The sequence below is a fragment of the Saccopteryx leptura genome, chromosome 4 (assembly GCF_036850995.1).
Source record: "Saccopteryx leptura isolate mSacLep1 chromosome 4, mSacLep1_pri_phased_curated, whole genome shotgun sequence".
In the NCBI taxonomy this organism is placed as follows: Eukaryota; Metazoa; Chordata; class Mammalia; order Chiroptera; family Emballonuridae; genus Saccopteryx; species Saccopteryx leptura.
The window spans coordinates 213,944,920-213,961,166 of NC_089506.1; the positions used below are offsets into that span (position 1 = coordinate 213,944,920).

The following is a 16,247-nucleotide window of genomic DNA, read 5'->3' on the forward strand; positions in this document are numbered from 1 at the left end:
GCAGGGGGAAGAGACCCTCACATGGGTCCACACCACTCTGCTACACAGCTGAAGATCTGATGAGACAATACTGTTCTCTCGGTTCATTTCACAAATAGAGGAGACAGTATAAAAAGTCCCTTGGCTGCCCTGGCCATATAGCTTGGTTGGTTGGAGTGTCACCCTGAAGCACAGAGGTTGCCAGTTCAATTCCCGGCAGGGCACATACAGGAACAGATCGATGTTCCTCTCTCCCTCTCCCCCTGCCTCTAAAATCAATCAATCAAAAAAAATTTTTTTTAAGTCACTTGACTTAAATGGCAAAATACATAAACTATTGTAGGAGTTCAAATAAAAAAGTGTGCCAATGCAAGGGCAACCACTGTTAACAGTTGACATTCTCCCTCTTTCTAGATAAATACCAGTTTAAAAAAAAAATCACAACCACACTATTGATCTTCTTAGGCAATTGACTTTGTTTCACCTAACACTGTATCACAGGCCTTTCTAGGTCAAAGGTCCATGATTACCTCGAACATGCTGTTGTATTCCTGCATAGAAATGTCCCATAATTTACTATAGCACTAATTCTATTAGTATTTAGGGCAGTGGTCCCCAACCCCCGGGCTGTGGAACGGTACCGGTCTGTGGGCCATTTGGTACTGGTCCGCAGAGAAAGAATAAATAACTTACATTATTTCCGTTTTATTTATATTTAAGTCTGAACAATGTTTTATTTTTAAAAATGACCAGATTCCCTCTGTTACATCCGTCTAAGACTCACTCTTGGTGCTTGTCTCGTAAGTTCGACAATTATATTTTAAAATACCACAGTTTTTACGCCAGTCACATAATTTAATTTTATTTTGTGCATTTATCCGTCTCACCCTAAAGGCCGGTCCGTGAAAATATTTTCTGACATTAAACCGGTCCGTGGCCCAAAAAAGGTTGGGGACCACTGATTTAGGGCATTTATGGTTTTGTATGACCACCCAGGATACTACTGTGTACAACTTTGTATCAGCCTTGTATTTTTATATTTAAATCTTTTTTTAAATGTTTATTTTTTTTAATTGATTTTAGATTAAGAAAAGGGGAGAGAGAGAGACAGGAACATTGATCTGTTCCTGTATGTGCCCTGAATGGGGATCGAACCAGCAACCTCTGTGTTTCGGAACAATGCTCCAACCAACTGAGCTCTCTGGCCAGGGTTTAAGTTTAGATCTTCAATTCACCTAGATACTACCTGTGTGTATGATGTGAGCTTGGGATCTCAATTTCAGTATCTGTATTCTACCCACTTTCCAACAACCATGTATGATTTCCTACATGGCTCCAGGTCTGTCCTCGGCTCCTCGCCCAGGAACTCACAGAGTCGCTGACTTATTGCTGCCCAGGGCTGCCTGCTCCCATCCTCACAGCTTTACAGAACACTCCGAAACCTGGAACGGCCATCCTGCAACCTTGCTCTTTCTCAAGAGTTTCTGGGCTATCTTCACACATTTACCCTCTGGATGACCTTCAGAACCAAAGTTCCGAAAATACCCAACTGTGTGGATCTTCTTACTGGTACTGAATATATTCATGTGCGAACAATGGGCTGATCCGTGATGCCACTTGACAGCTTTACTGAGCTCAGTCTTCAGACCCAAGAACATGCCATAGTTCTCTATTGACATGAGGCCTGCTATGGTCTTCAATTATATTTTCTAACACTCTTTACAAAGGTCTTCCTACTTCTCAGGGTTATTTATAGACATTTTCTAGGTCTCATCACTAAGTGGTTGGGACCTGCTGCTGAACTCTTGTGGAACAGAGAACGAAAGTCTGGTCAGCCTGTACAGAACTCCGGGTTCTAACTGAGTGATGCAGGGCAAGTTATTTAACCCCTCGACCTTCTGTTTCCTTACTTGTGAAATGGAGACATAGTCTCCTTAGTGCAGGCTCGCTGTGAAACTCCCTGGTAGAGTACCTGGCACCTGCTAAGTGGTCAGTAAGTATTAATTCCCTTTTTCTCTGGTTACGTCAATTCTATGAGGCATATTTTCATACTTTAACATTTCTGGGCCCTGGCCGGTTTGCTCAGTGGTAGAGTGTAGGCCGGGTATGTGGATTCGGTTCCTGGTCAGGGCACACAGGAGAGGTGACCATCTGCTTCTCCCCCTTCTCTCTCTCTCTCTCTTCTCCTCCCACAGCCATGGCTGGACTGGTTCTAGTGCATTGGCCCTAGGTGCTGAGGATGGTCTGTGGAGCTTCCGCCTCAGGGGCTTAAAAATAGCTCCATTGCAGCATGGCCCCAGACGGGTTGCTGGGTGGATCCCAGTCAGGGCACATGTGAGAAGTGTCTGTCTATCTCCCCTCCTTTCACTTGGAAAAAGAAGGGGAAAAAAAATACATTTCTGAAATTATAAATGGGTTTATAATTAATGGCATGTTATAGTTTAATTTGAAGCAATTTTTTTTCTTTCTTGGAGATTTCTAAAATAAATAATGGTGTGTTAAGTTCAATTAAATATATGATTACTGGGGGGTCTTTTCTAAAAGAGAGTCACAGTCCAAATGGCAAGAGAGACATGAACTAGCCAATCCAGGCACTTAGAACTTGGGGATGCTGTCATCAACCATGCGAACTGCCTTAAGAACCATCTGTCTTATTGCTTAGATCAGGGGTCGGGAATCTATGACTCGTGAGCCAGATGTGGCTTTTTTTTTTTTTTTTTTTTTTGTATTTTTCCGAAGTTGGAAACGGGGAGGCAATCAGACAGACTCCCGCATGCGCCCGACCGGGATCCACCCAGCATGCCCACCAGGGGACGATGCTCTGCCCATCTTGGGCTGTCGCTCTGCCTCAATCAGAGCCACTCTAGCGCCTGAGGCAGAGGCCACAGAGCCATCCTCAGCTCCTGAGCAAACTTTGCTCCAATGGAGCCTTGGCTGCGGGAGGGGAAGAGAGAGACAGAGAGGAAGGAGAGGGGGAGGGGTGGAGAAGCAGATGGGCGCTTCTCCTGTGTGCCCTGGCTGGGAATCGAACCCAGGACTCCTGCACGCCAGGCTGACGCTCTACCACTGAGCTAACCGGCCAGGGCCCCTGATGTGGCTCTTTTGATGGCTGCATCTGGCTCGCAGAAAAATGTTAAATAAAAAAAATAATAACGTTAAAAATATAAAACATTCTCACGTATGTCAATCCATTCATTTCCTACCACTCATGCTCATGGTTGCGGGTGGCTAGAGCCAATCACAGCTGTCCTCCAGGACAACACCAAATTTTTATTGGATAATGCGTAATGTACACGGGTCGTTGTATGGCTCTCATGGAATTACATTTTAAAATATGTAGCGTTCATGGCTCTCTCAGCCAAAAAGGTTCCCGACCCCTGGCTTAGAGCACTCATTAATGGGCTTCTGAAGTTACAAGATCTTTTCATGGTGAAAACTCTCAAAAAACCAAGACTGACTGTCCCAGTCTCCTCTCCGATTAGCAGCCACACAGGGAAACTAGGGTCAGGAGCTCATTCCTGCAACAGGTATCTTCAGAAATATGGTGACGGGTGACCAAAACTCCTGTCACTGACACTTACTGTGTCTGGGCCACACTCTAGTGAGGGGGTCCCTCAGGTGAGGGGCCTAGAGCAGACCCTAGCTCCTCCCTCCACCCTATTAGACACAGCGCTCCGTCCACAGGTCACAACAGCACTCGGCCCTCCTTAGCTCCTCCCGGCTGCCTGGTTTTCACATGCTCGTTGTGCTCAAGGCTCTGGAAAGGCACCGAAGGTCTATCACCTCCAGGAGCAAGGGCTCATTCCAACCAGAATGAAATGGCCCAAGATGACCACCATCCTAAGAAAAAAGCATCACAGTGCAAATGCTGAGGACACAGCAACTCACACTCTGTCACCACAGGAGAAAAGGGTGTGGTTTCCAGTTCCTCAGAACAAAGACCCATCGGATCGCTGGTTAGACCTTCTCAAGGAAAGATCATGCCAAACTGCCTAGTGTTTGTTAAACTCGTGCTAGTGACGTGATCCCAGGTTAGCCTTCCAGAAACCTGCTACAACTAAGATCAGTGACCCCAATGTTTTTTGTTTAAGATTTTATTTATTCTCCGTTCCTGTCTGTCTCTATCTAAAACCTCTCTCTGACTCTCTCTGTCCCTGAAAAAATAAAAAAGATTTTATTTATTGAATTTCAGAGAAAGGAGAGAGGAAGAGGAGTGGAGTGGAGTAGCAGAAAGCATCAACTCAACTCATAGTTGCTTCTTGTACGTGCCTTGACCAGGCAAGCCTGGGGTTTCGAACCAGCAACCTCAACATTCCAGGTCGACCCTTTACCCACCGTGCCACCACAGGTCAGGCACTGACCCCATTTTTTTTAAAGACTTTATTCATATTAGAGAGGAGAGAAGAGAGAAGAGAGAGGAGAGGGGAGAGGGGAGAGGGGGAGAGGGGAGAGGAGAAAGGGGAGAAGAGAGAGGAGAGAGCAGAGAGGAGAGAGGAGGGTGTAGAGAGCAGAGGGGAGAGGGAAGAGGGGAGAGGGGAGAGGAGAGAGGGGAGAGGGGAGAGCAGGGTGGAGAGGGGAGAAGGGGAGGGAGGAGGGGAAGGGGGCTGGGTGGATCCCAGTAGGGTGTGTACAGGGTCTATTTGACTGCCTCCCCACTTCTAACTTTGGAAAAATACAAAAAAAAAAAAAAAAAAAGAAGAGAAAAGGACAGATAAGAGCTGACAACCCACCTCCTGTGTGATCTGTGGTGCCTGGAAGGGTGTCACCAAGACATGAAAACACTCACCATGGCATGGGGGCGTTCCTTTGGTTTTTATAATCTCCTTGGCACTTTCTAATATTATTTGAATATTATAATATGCATGTATCATCTTACCAAAATTAAAAATGCCTAAAAATATGTATGAAATTATCTGAACTATCTAAAGAAGAGTAGAAAGATGTTAAAATATTAAAGGTGATTAGATTTTTTTCTGAATATGAATAGTTTCTGTATATTTTAAAATACAGTGTGTCTGTAAAGTCATGGTGCACTTTTGACCGGTCACAGGAAAGCAACAAAAGACAATAGAAATGTGAAATCTGCACCAAATAAAAGGAAAACTCTCCCAGCTTCATACCTATTCAGTGCAGTTTGATGTGGGCTCACGCACAGATTTTTTAGGGCTCCTTAGGGAGCTATCCCGTATAGCCTCTACAGACTCGTCACTGACTGATGGCCTACCAGAACGGGGCTTCTCCACCAAACTGCCAGTTTCCTTCAACTGCTTTTCCCACCAAGTAATGTTATTCCCATGTGGTGGCGCTTCTTTATAAATGCGCTGATATTCACGTTGCACTTTGGTCACGGATTCGAATTTAGCGAGCCACAGAACATACTGAACTTTCCTCTGTACTGTCCACATCTTGACTGGCATGGCCGTGGGCTTCTCCACTGTATACACGGTGTTATGTCATCATCTGCGCATGCACACATGCTGCCATATCATCCTACAGAAACTGGGAGGGTATTCCCTTTATTTGGTGCAGATTTCACATTTCTATCGTCTTTTGTTGCTTTCCTGTGACGGGTCAAAAGTGCACCATGACTTTACGAACACACTGTATATATTTCTTACAATGCTTAGGAGAAAAATTCCATTAAAAATTTACACTGCCAAGCCTGGCCTGGGGTGGTGCAGTGGATAAGGTGTCAATCTGGAACACTGAGTTTGCCGGTTCAAAACCCTGGGCTTGCCCGGTCAAGGCACATACGACAAGCAACCAATGAATAACGAAAGTGAAGCAACTATGAGTTGATACTTCTTGATACCACTCACCCTCCTCTCTCTGTAAAATCAATAAATAAAATCTTTAATACACACACACTGCCAAAAGTGGGCATATTATTCCTGATTTTGGATGAAAAGACTTCAGTCTTTCACGACTGAGTATGAATATAGTTTACAATACTGAACCGTATACTCAGAAATGCACAAGATGGTAAATTTCATGTGTATTTTAACACAATTTAAAAATCGGCTGAATAAACTTCCCCTCAGGTGCACGGTGGTGCTGGCGCCGACGCCCCAGGTAACCATGCCCACATGGGTTGTCTCTACCCCAAGACAATCAACTTAGGAAAACCACCAAGAGACTACCCCAAAGCAAAGAAAGCGACCGTCTGCTCGATTGGAAATACCAACCGGCCCTTCCATGTGGGACCAGGCCTGGCCGTGGCTGCCGCTGCAAGGCTGGCCACGTCGCTGAGGACAGCGCTGGCCACACAGAAGTGCTGAGTGTGGGAGCATCACATTTTAGAGCGTCAGTGTTAACCAGTGAAGTGACAGTGACAAAGACTAGCAATAAAAACACTTCTGCAAGACAGCTGTCTCCTCAGATATAACGAAACACAGACCATGACGTCAGAGGGCAGCCCTCAAAGACTCTGGAAGTGGAACACTCTCCATCCTGACTTGCCACGTGCACAGCGGAGGCAGCTGCCCAGCTCCAAATGCGGCTCTCTCCCGAGTGATGAGGACAGAGAAGCCCTCTCCCTGTGAGCCACTTCAGCGGAACTGGGAGTGGGGAGAGGGCCCACAGAACCACTGCTTCCCTGAAACGCAGCTATCCGCAGGCCCGCGGGAGGGGGGGGCTGAGTGGGCAGGAAGCGCTGAGTTGCAGTCCCTGAAGTCTTCCTGCAGTGTGGCTTTGAGGACAAGGCTGTTTCTCAAGACTCAGGCTCTGAACAGATGGTTGAGGTTACGGGTCTACAAGGGTTGGGGTGGGGAGACATGCAGACACATGGCCAGGAGCAGGAGGTTTGAACCTCACTGAGAGACTCCCGAGGTGACATTTGGACTTCCTGCCTGCCACACTCGGGGGTCCCAGCCTGGCTTCAAAGCCATATAGGCAGTCCTTGGCTATCAGCAGCCATCTGGCAAAACTAGGCACTCTAACAGGCCTGATGGCCATCCCGGGACAGGAGGGAGACCAGCAGCGGCCAGCTCTGCACCGGGGTCAGACCCAGGCACAGGGGTCTCTGGTGGAGACCCGAGGTGCTGAGGGTGAGGAGGGGCACTGACCCTGCCTGGGCACTTTCCTTTCTAAGTGGAGGAACTGGCAACATTACCACCTAACACATGTCTAGAAAGTGGATGGCCCTGGGGGGGCAGGGGGGGTGTTTTCCCTGAGTGCTAATCGGCATGGATTATTTTCTGGTTGATGAATTGTTCTAAAACTAGATAGTGGCACAACTCTCAATAGACCACACTTGGCTGAGTTCTATAGTACCTGAGTTACATACATGTCAATAAAACTGTAAAAAGTTCCTAGCTCACAGCTGACAGAGACTTTGCTTTCATTACAAACAAAACCAACAGCCCCAGGGCCCTAGCTAAGGTCCTGAGACAGCTTGTGCTTACCTAGCAGGTCGGCCCCTTCATCCACGTCCCCGATGACCTCTGACCCTGCAGTCGACAACTCGTGGTACAGGGAGTCAGTGTTGATGCCAAAAGCCTTGTTGATGATCCCCTGCGTCGGGCTGTGAGGACACGCAGCAGAGAATGGCAGAGTGAGTGGGTATCTAAGGGCCAAGTATGGGGACTCTCCAACACCCTGCATGGGCATTCAATGCCAACATTGTGTGTGTGGGCACAGGCGTGGTGGGAGACATTCTCCCACTACAGGAGGCTGTGGGGGCACCCGCACCAAAGGCACCAGCTCCGGAGTGAGTGCTGAGCTGCTGAGCTGACCAGGACCTGGGCCCAGTGAGTACCTGTTGCCAGTGCGGTCTAGGCGGGGGTCCCGACCTATGTCCAGCTCTGGGGTGGAGTCAATAATGTCTTGAACATCAGACCACTCGTCACTGCTGCCCATACCTGGGGGACAGAGTGGGACCGGGGTCAGGAGGGTACCTGGCAGTTCCCTGCTGGACTGTCGCAGGCAGACACTATCAGGAAAGGGTTTTTCCCAGGCTGTCTGGGTGGGGACTGTCCCGCAGAACTGAGTCTCCTTCTCATGACCTCATCTAAACAGAACAAATGTCCTCATTTTCCCTCCCTTTTCTCTGGACTGTGTCTGCTGGATGACGGTGGTCTACTTGTAGAAGCTGAGTTGAAGCCCTAACCCCCACAACCTCTGAAGAGAAGGGCTTTAAACAGCTGACCGGGTAAAATGGGGCCATTACGGTGGGCCCCGCTGCCATCTGACTGGTGCTTATAAAAACAGGGGGTTAGGATGAAGACACACAGAGGGACGACCACGCACGGACGCAGGGAGGAGATGGCTTCTACACACCAAGGAAAGAGGCCTCAGAAGGAACCAGCCCTGTCAACACCCTGATCTCGGACTTCTGGCCTCCAGAACTGGGAGAAATAAACGTCTATGGTTTAGAGTGCCCAGTCTGTGGTATTTATTAAGGTGGCCCAAGAGGGCTAATACATCTACCAAAACTACAGTCTGTCGAAGGCAGTGAAATCTCCCCGGACGAGCAGGTATGGAGGGCAGGCGAGCGGGTGACAAGTAGATGGGTGGTGTCCCCCCACCCCCGGCCCAGGGAGCGCCTGACTGTCGCAGTACCTATGCTGACGTTTCGCATCTCCTGAGTGACCTGGACCTCCATGTTGCGGCTGTTGCGTTTTTCCCGAGCCCGCTTACTGTTCTTGGTGCCGGCACCGTAGTCTCCCAGGGGCTGTAGGCTCTCATTGAGGGGCGTGACTGCGGCCGAGGGCACTGAGGAGGTGGGCGTGTTGGACTTGGTGCCTGTGGTGCTGGGCGTGGCAGCCGCCGAGGACTGGCCCGACTCAGACATCTCATCATGTGGACACTAGGACCAAACAGGAAGAGGGGAAGCTCGTTGTGTGGGTCACCGCCCCCTGGGGCTCTGCAGGAGGCCCGCTCGCTCGGCTTCTTTGCCACTTGACCATAATAAAACAGCATCCGGACTGGAAGGGACAGGTGGACCCTGCTCTTCCGCCATGTTGACTCCTCAGGGCTAGTCACTTGGCTCATCAGCCACTGCCTCGGGCTTTCTGGAGGCAGCCGCCACCTCACGTAAATGGTTTAGATTGGGGCTTCCAGTGCGCACGCTCCCCAATGATGCCACGTGTGATGAACATGGAGCTACACAGACATGGCAGGCAACCCTTTGCAGCCAGTGGGTGGTCAGGAACAAGTTGCAGCCCAGGGCGGGCAGAGGGCTCTCACGAGGCGGGGAGGAGGCTTTCTGACCCAGTTACCACCCTGCTGCTCAGCACTGGCTGGCTATCCTATCCGCTCCTGTGTCCTGCTCCCCACCCAGGCCGGCCAGGTGCTGAGGGGTATGCACCTCTCTGGCCTGTCTGCCATGGCCTCCCAAACAGAGAGACCAGGGGACGTGTCACGCTTAACCTCCACGGTTCAACGGGACCAAAGTCTACTCTAAACATCTATGCAAATACGAACTGCAATTCCATTTCCACAGAATGGGACATCTCCCAAATATTCCAGGACTGGAAAAATGACCGGATTATGAAAAACTACAATCAACAGTTAACCTGGGAATTTCAGGGAGAGAACACATGCTACCTGAGTAAGTGCAGGATGTGAAACAAACGCATTCTTCTGCAGCCTTTCCTCATGGAACTATTGGGCAGTCACAGTAAAAACGGCCGCTCCTCTAGTAAGTGACAGTGATGCATGAGGCAACCCCGAGCAGGGGCCCAGAGCCTCTCTACGGCCCAGGGCCAAGTTCCCCTCGGCCTCTGTCCCCTGTTCATGGTGCTGAGAAGGGGCATGGTCTGAGGAGGCGCTGACGCTCCTGGGATGGGGTGCCAGTCACACAGTCTCCCCAGGGGGCACACTTCTAGGGGAACGTTCTAACAGAGAAAGCGGTTGAGGAAAATATCCTGCCCTTTCCATAAAGCTGGGCACATGCTGAGACCAGCGTACACTGCCTACAAGTGGAAGGGCTGGCCTCTAGGCGACCACGAGCCAGAACTCGTCGGGAGACTTCTGAGATCCACATTTCCCTGGTCCAGCTGGTCACAGCCAGGCTCAGGGCAGAACACTGCCTCTCCTTGGGACAGTGATTTCTGTCTTCATCTAACAGGTTCCTGAGACTCTCTACCAGGAATTTCACAACGTCCTATCTGCCTGTAGGCAGGGATTCTTGCCCTGGGAGGCTATGTCCCTAGGGGACACCTGTAATGTCTGCAGACCCTTGTGGTTGTCACATCTGGGGGAGGGGTAAATGTTCTTGGCATGAAGTGGGCAGAGTGTGAGGTGCCACTCAACCTCCCATAGAGCACAGGACAGCCTCACGGCCCCAGGCTGCCAATGTGCAGAGGTGAGACACCCATGTCTCTTGTCCCTCACTCCCTAGAAGCGCATCTGTCTAAACGTTTCAATTTGGGTTTGGGTTCGACAGCTTAGGGTCACACTGAAAGGGAAAAAGCCTTCCCTCCTCACAGCACCAGCGCACGCCTGTGTGGTGGCTCCTGAGCACTCTGTCACTCTACCCACTAAAGGCACCGGCGCCCTAACAGGGAGGGGGCACTCCGCTGCCACCAGGGCCTGTGCTGGCACTCGAGGGGAGATGGGTGCAGGAGAACCCTCCCACAGAACCACACCTTCCAGACCACCTTCCTCATCGACCATGCTTCCCAGCCTATCTGGGACTCTCGAACTGGTGTCTGGGGTTTCCCACGCGTCTCCGTGACCCTGGTAATCACTGTGGGGGATTCTGCAATGTAACCAGGACTCCCCCAGGCTCCCTCAGGTCTCCGTCACCCTGCGGTCCACCACTTACCCACGGGACACTCCCTCTGGCCACCACTTACCTAAAGGTAAACCTCTCAACCTCCTAAACATCAACGTGTGGAAGTGACCTCCAAATGCAAAGAACACAAACTCTTAGCGGTCTTTCCTCACCATGAGTAGCCACAACTGTTTGGTTAAAACACTGAAAATACAGTACATAAAAACAAAACAAAACAAAAACAACAACAAAATTAAGAAATTAGAAAAACCTTAAAACCTAGAGCACAAAATTAAAAAAAAAAAATCATTTAAAAAATAAAAACCAAATAAAACACACCTAAAAACTAAAACATAAAACATTATGGTTTACTATTAGGAGAAAGACTATGTCAGACAACGCAGCAGGAGAGAGAAGAGACAGGAGAAAGAGCAGCGGCTTGGACAGGCAGGAGGAACAGTCACCGGGAGGCCGGGTGAGTGGGGCCCAGAGGCTTTCCAAGGCCCCTGCGGGCGGCTTCTCCCAGAGCTTCCAGGGAAGCCCCAGCTGCAAGCCTTTGCTTTCGTTTCAGTGACAGTGTGTGAGCAGTTGGCTCGAACGGGCAGGCCTGGCCTGCATGACAGCGGACGCCACGGGCCTGTGCCCATCTGCCCAGCCCCCACCCCCCGGTCCATACTGGCACATGAGCACCTGGGTCAAATGTCACAGAGACATGGTCACTCCTTGGAACAAAATCAGAAGCTGCAGCTACCTCCTGCAGGCCAGCCAGCCACTCAGAGGCAGAGGACAGTCAGCAAGGAGCGACAGCAGGAGGGAACTCCCAGGACATCTGGGCCCCATGTCCACAGCCCAACCCCACCAAGATGCCGAAGCCCTTTGCCTCCAGCGGGCATCTTCTGATAGTCTCTGCAGGAAATGCGCCAGCCCCAGGGTCACCTCCTTCACCCATGAGGGTGGCATCCTTACCTGGTGTGGGGGGTCAGCGTCCCGTCCTGTCACAGCCTGCCTCCACCAGACAGGCTGAGCTCATAGACCAAAAACGTCTGCAAGTGACCGGGGGCCCTGAATGCGTGATGGGCCAGGGGCAGTGCCTGCCTTTGGCTTTCTCAGGGTCCTCCAGGCCAGGGTGTACTGCCCGGTTAGCTGTGCACACCCACGATGCGGCCTTCTCAATCTCAGAGATCCAGAAGCCATTAGCATGCACACGTGGGTGAGAACAGCCCCGAGGAGAGAAGCTGCCTCCCGGCCTTTGACACTCCCGGCTGCTGTGCAAAGCTCAGACCCCAGAAGCACCCACACTCTGTGGAACCTGGGCTGGCCATGAGACTAGCACTCTGGGGTGTGTTTGGGGGACAGCTGCTAAGCTCAGCCCTAACGGATGGGCACACCTAACTGCACAGGGGTTTAGCCTGGACTAGTAGGTGCCAATGCAAGATCATGCCCTCCTGAGCTGGTCCAGTTTCTCCACTGCTGTCACACCTCAGGGAGGGGACTACTAACCCAGGGAAAGCTGCAAAGGGTTGTATGCAAAGACTGGGCTTCCTGAATGGACATGGGCGACAGAGAAGACCCTCACTCCACGGCACGGCTACAAAACCTGGTAGGTGGAGCTGAACTGCAGCTGGCCGAGGTCGCTCAGGTGCCAGTGGTCCCCCGAAGGCACGAGCTTGCCCCCCATCTGTGCACGTACCATGCCGTCGGTCAGGGGGAAGACATTCAGAGAGGTGGGGCGCTCCTTCCTGCTGAAATGTGAGGGAGAGGACAGGAAGTGGATGGTCAGACAGTGGCTCATGAAACGAGAACTGAACCCTATGTACATGCAGATGCCTACTTTGCAGATGGAGCTGTTCTACATGACATTCCTTGTCTGCCTCAGGGAGAGAGGTCAGCTGTGAGGAGGGCAATCTTCTGGGAAGTCTATCCCACACTGGGACCTCCCATCCTCTCCTATCCAAGCCTCTCTCTCTCTCTCTCTCTCTCTCATTTACTGCCTGACCAGGTGGCGGCGCAGTGGATAGAGCGTTGGCCTGGGATGCTGAGGACCTAGGTTCAAAACCTGGAAGTCTCAGGCTTGAGCGTGGGCTCATAAGGCTTGAGCACGAGCTGACCAGCTTGAGCATGAGATCACAGACATGACCACATGGTCACTGTCTTGAACCGAAGGTCACTGGCTAGAGCAAGGCGTCACAGGCTCAGCTGAAGCTCCCCGCCCTGGTCAAGGCACATATGAGAAAGCAATCAGTGAACAATTAAGGTGCCACAACTATGAGTTGATGCTTCTCATTTCTCTCCCTTCCTGTCTGTCTGTCCCTGTCTCTTCGTCTCTTTCTTGCTTTAAAAAAAATTATTGATTTTAGAGAAAGAAAATGGAGACAGAGCGAGAGAGAGAGAGAGAGAGAGAGAGAGAGAGAGAGAGATGCATTCATTGGTTGATTCTTTGTATGTGCCCTGATCAGGGATCAAACCCACAACTTTGGTATATCAGGACGCTCTAACCCAGTAACCAGGCCAAGGCCTATAGCTACTCTTTAATTAAAGGTATTTGCATGTTCAGGGGAATCTCTGCTTCACTGTGATGCCATTATAATACTACCTGTCCGCTATGTTGTGATTTATCATTTTTAGTTATTTTGATTTTGAACAGGCACCTGCTCGGTATGCTAAGGCACAGCAAGCAGTACCAGTGGGGGCCCTTCAGCATCATGGCCAGCACTGACTGGTTCCTCGCAGTGGCAACTGTTACGACGAGTCTCCTTATGTGGGGCCTCACGTCTTGGAGACAGGCAGGAAAAATCAACCCCTGCTGCCGGTGTTCTCTGCTACCTGCCCCCACGCCCTCTCCAGCCCCTCGCACCCCCTTCTTTGTTTTTTTATGAGACCTCACTGAAAAAAATGCTTGAACAGAGTATAGAGTACGAGGGCCCTTCCGTGCTGCTGGGTGTCTCTATAGTCCCCGGTCACCTTTCTCTGGCTCGGTGCATTGTCCCTGTGATACCAGAGGGGTCCTTTCAAAGCCGTGCCAGGAGGCCCTGGCCTGTTGGCTCAGTGGTAGAGCATCGGCCTGGCGTGCAGGAGTCCCGGGTTCGATTCCCGGCCAGGGCACACAGGAGAAGCGCCCATCTGCTTCTCCACCCCTCCCCCTCTCCTTCCTCTCTGTCTCTCTCTTCCCCTCCAGCAGCCAAGGCTCCACTGGAGCAAAGTTGGCCCGGGCGCTGAGGATGGCTGTGTGGCCTCTGCCTCAGGCGCTAGAATGACTCTGGTTGCAACAGAGCGACGTCCCAGAAGGGCAGAGCATCGCCCCCTGGTGGGCGTGCCGGGTGGATCCCGGTTGGGCGCATGCGGGAGTCTGTCTGACTGCCTCCCCGTTTCTAGCTTCAGAAAAATACAAAACAAAAAAAAAAAAGAAAGAAAGAAAGCCGTGCCAGGAGGCTGGGACGCCCGGTAGCCGGGACGCCCGGTAGCCAGGACTGGAAAGAATGAATCTCAGAGCTGCCTCTCCATGCTCATCCCTGAGAATACACCCCGTGGGCCTTGGGGCTGCTGAGGGCAGAGGCTCCCCTCCATGGGAGGCTTCAAGTTGGCACCGAGCTGTGGAGACAAGGCCAGCCCCCACCTTGCCCCAGGGCAGACACACTACACCCAGGACTGTCATCCACAGAGCCACGCTGCTTGGAGCCAGGCCAGGAAGTACAGTCCCTCATACCACAGCCTCTCCTGCTCAGAGCTCGATCCCCTGAGACAGTGGTGGGAGGGGAGGTGGCGGCCTGCCTCCGGGGTCCCAAGGAGCTGGGTCCCAAGGAGCTGGGTCCAGAGGCTAGACTGCTCCGGGGAGAGAGGACGGCCTTCCACGCAGTGCCTGCTGGATGCAGGTGATGCAAAGAGGGACAGAGCAGCCCCAGCTGACCAGAACTGACTGTGGGCAGGTAGGTGGCCTCATGAAGTCCAAATACGGGAATGGGTGTCTCTAGCTGGGGCCCCCACACAGAAAGAAACATGGAGTCTGTGAGTCGAGTCCTGCCTTGTACCCTCTGTGGCTGGCTCCTCTGTCCTGTTCAGGAAGATGCTGCTCCTACAGAGCAGGGTCCCTGGACCTGCTGGGACCTGGCTGTCCCATCACAGAGCTAGTCTGTGGCAGGGCAGGAAGAGAGGAGCAGTGTGTCCCCAAGGGGCTGGGGCCCTCGCTGCCTGTGGGAGTCATCCAGAGGGGCGTGCTCAGGAACTGCCTCACATGGCCCTCGTTACCTGTGACAGAGGACACATTCTCGGACATGTCACTTTAAAGTTGAAGAAACTTAGACCCTAAGAAAGACATCAAGTTGGGAAGCTCTGAATCTGCAGATCCATCAAGACCTCGATGGCTCAGCCTCCCTCGGGCTCGGCCACAGCCCACGGCATCTGGGAAGGCAGCCTCCGCCACATGCTCAGCACGTGGCACCAGGTGAGGATCCTCGGGCTCGGCCACAGCCCACGGCATCTGGGAAGGCAGCCTCCGCCACATGCTCAGCACGTGGCACCAGGTGAGGATCCTCGGGCTCGGCCACAGCCCACAGGCATCTGGGAAGGCAGCCTCCGCCACATGCTCAGCACGTGGCACCAGGTGAGGATCCTCGGGCTCGGCCACAGCCCACAGGCATCTGGGAAGGCAGCCTCCGCCACATGCTCAGCACGTGGCACCAGGTGAGGATCCTCGGGCTAGGCCACAGCCCACGGCATCTGGGAAGGCAGCCTTCGCCACATGCTCAGCACGTGGCACCAGGCGAGGATGGCCTGCGACTCCTCTCTGCCTCCTGGGGGGCTCCTAGCCTATCCTCTGCCCGCTTTTCCTCCTTGGGGCTCTCGATGCTGGTATGGGGAACCCGTCTCCTGGCCAGCTCTGACCTTGGATTAATTGCACGCAGTGGGTTTCTGGGCCCCAGACAAATTCAACTCTGGCTATCACCAGATGCTACAGAGTGACGGGAGGGGCAGAGTGTGGGCTTCTTGCCTCAAAGGATGAGGAACACTGGCCTGTAATCTGCTTCCACAGCTCTGTGTGCAGAAGGACATCACACCCAGAGACAGCCAGGCCACTCTCCCAACAGAAATCACCACCAGGAACTCCGCCTCCTCATCTCATTCTTCCCTCAGAATCACAAACGGGCCCCGTGAGCACGTGCTGGGACTTGCTGGCTGATGGCCCGGAGCCCTGTCTGAAGCCCGGCCAGCGTGCCCGCTCCCTGAGTCCCTGCAGCTCCTTCAGGAGATGCCTATGCTCACCTACTTGTGAGTCTCCGCCCAAGGGTCATGGTCATGCCACTGGCTCTGGGCCCAAGGCTCTAAGTGACCAAGCCAGGCTGTCTGACACCAAAGTACAGGGTCTCCACCCCACCTACTGCCCACCATGGCAATGCTAGCCCTGGGCTTTGGGGGCATGGTCCCATCTGCCAATGGGGGCCGTTTGCTGGGTGGAGTTCCTGTACCAGTATCTACTCTGTGGCTGTCTCGGGAGCTGTGGGCCCATCTGCTGCCGCCTCAATATCCTGGCCCTATAAGCACCCCATCAGGAGGCTGT

At 52.3% G+C, this 16,247-nt stretch overlaps 1 protein-coding gene across 13 annotated transcripts in view; it reads right to left on the reverse strand.

Annotated features, from left to right (window-relative positions):
* MAPK8IP3 (mitogen-activated protein kinase 8 interacting protein 3) overlaps window positions 1–16,247 on the reverse strand; it is a 56,234-nt gene that overhangs the window by 12,957 nt on the left and 27,030 nt on the right. For 5 of the 13 annotated variants that reach the window (XM_066382952.1, XM_066382951.1, XM_066382941.1 and 2 more), the window contains 4 exons: window positions 12,294–12,438; window positions 8,539–8,785; window positions 7,736–7,838; window positions 7,383–7,501 (listed from right to left, as the gene is read on the reverse strand). In XM_066382952.1, coding sequence (XP_066239049.1) covers window positions 7,383–7,501; window positions 7,736–7,838; window positions 8,539–8,785; window positions 12,294–12,438 — 614 coding nt within the window. The other 8 variants (XM_066382949.1, XM_066382946.1, XM_066382942.1 and 5 more) reach the window with 5 other exon arrangements.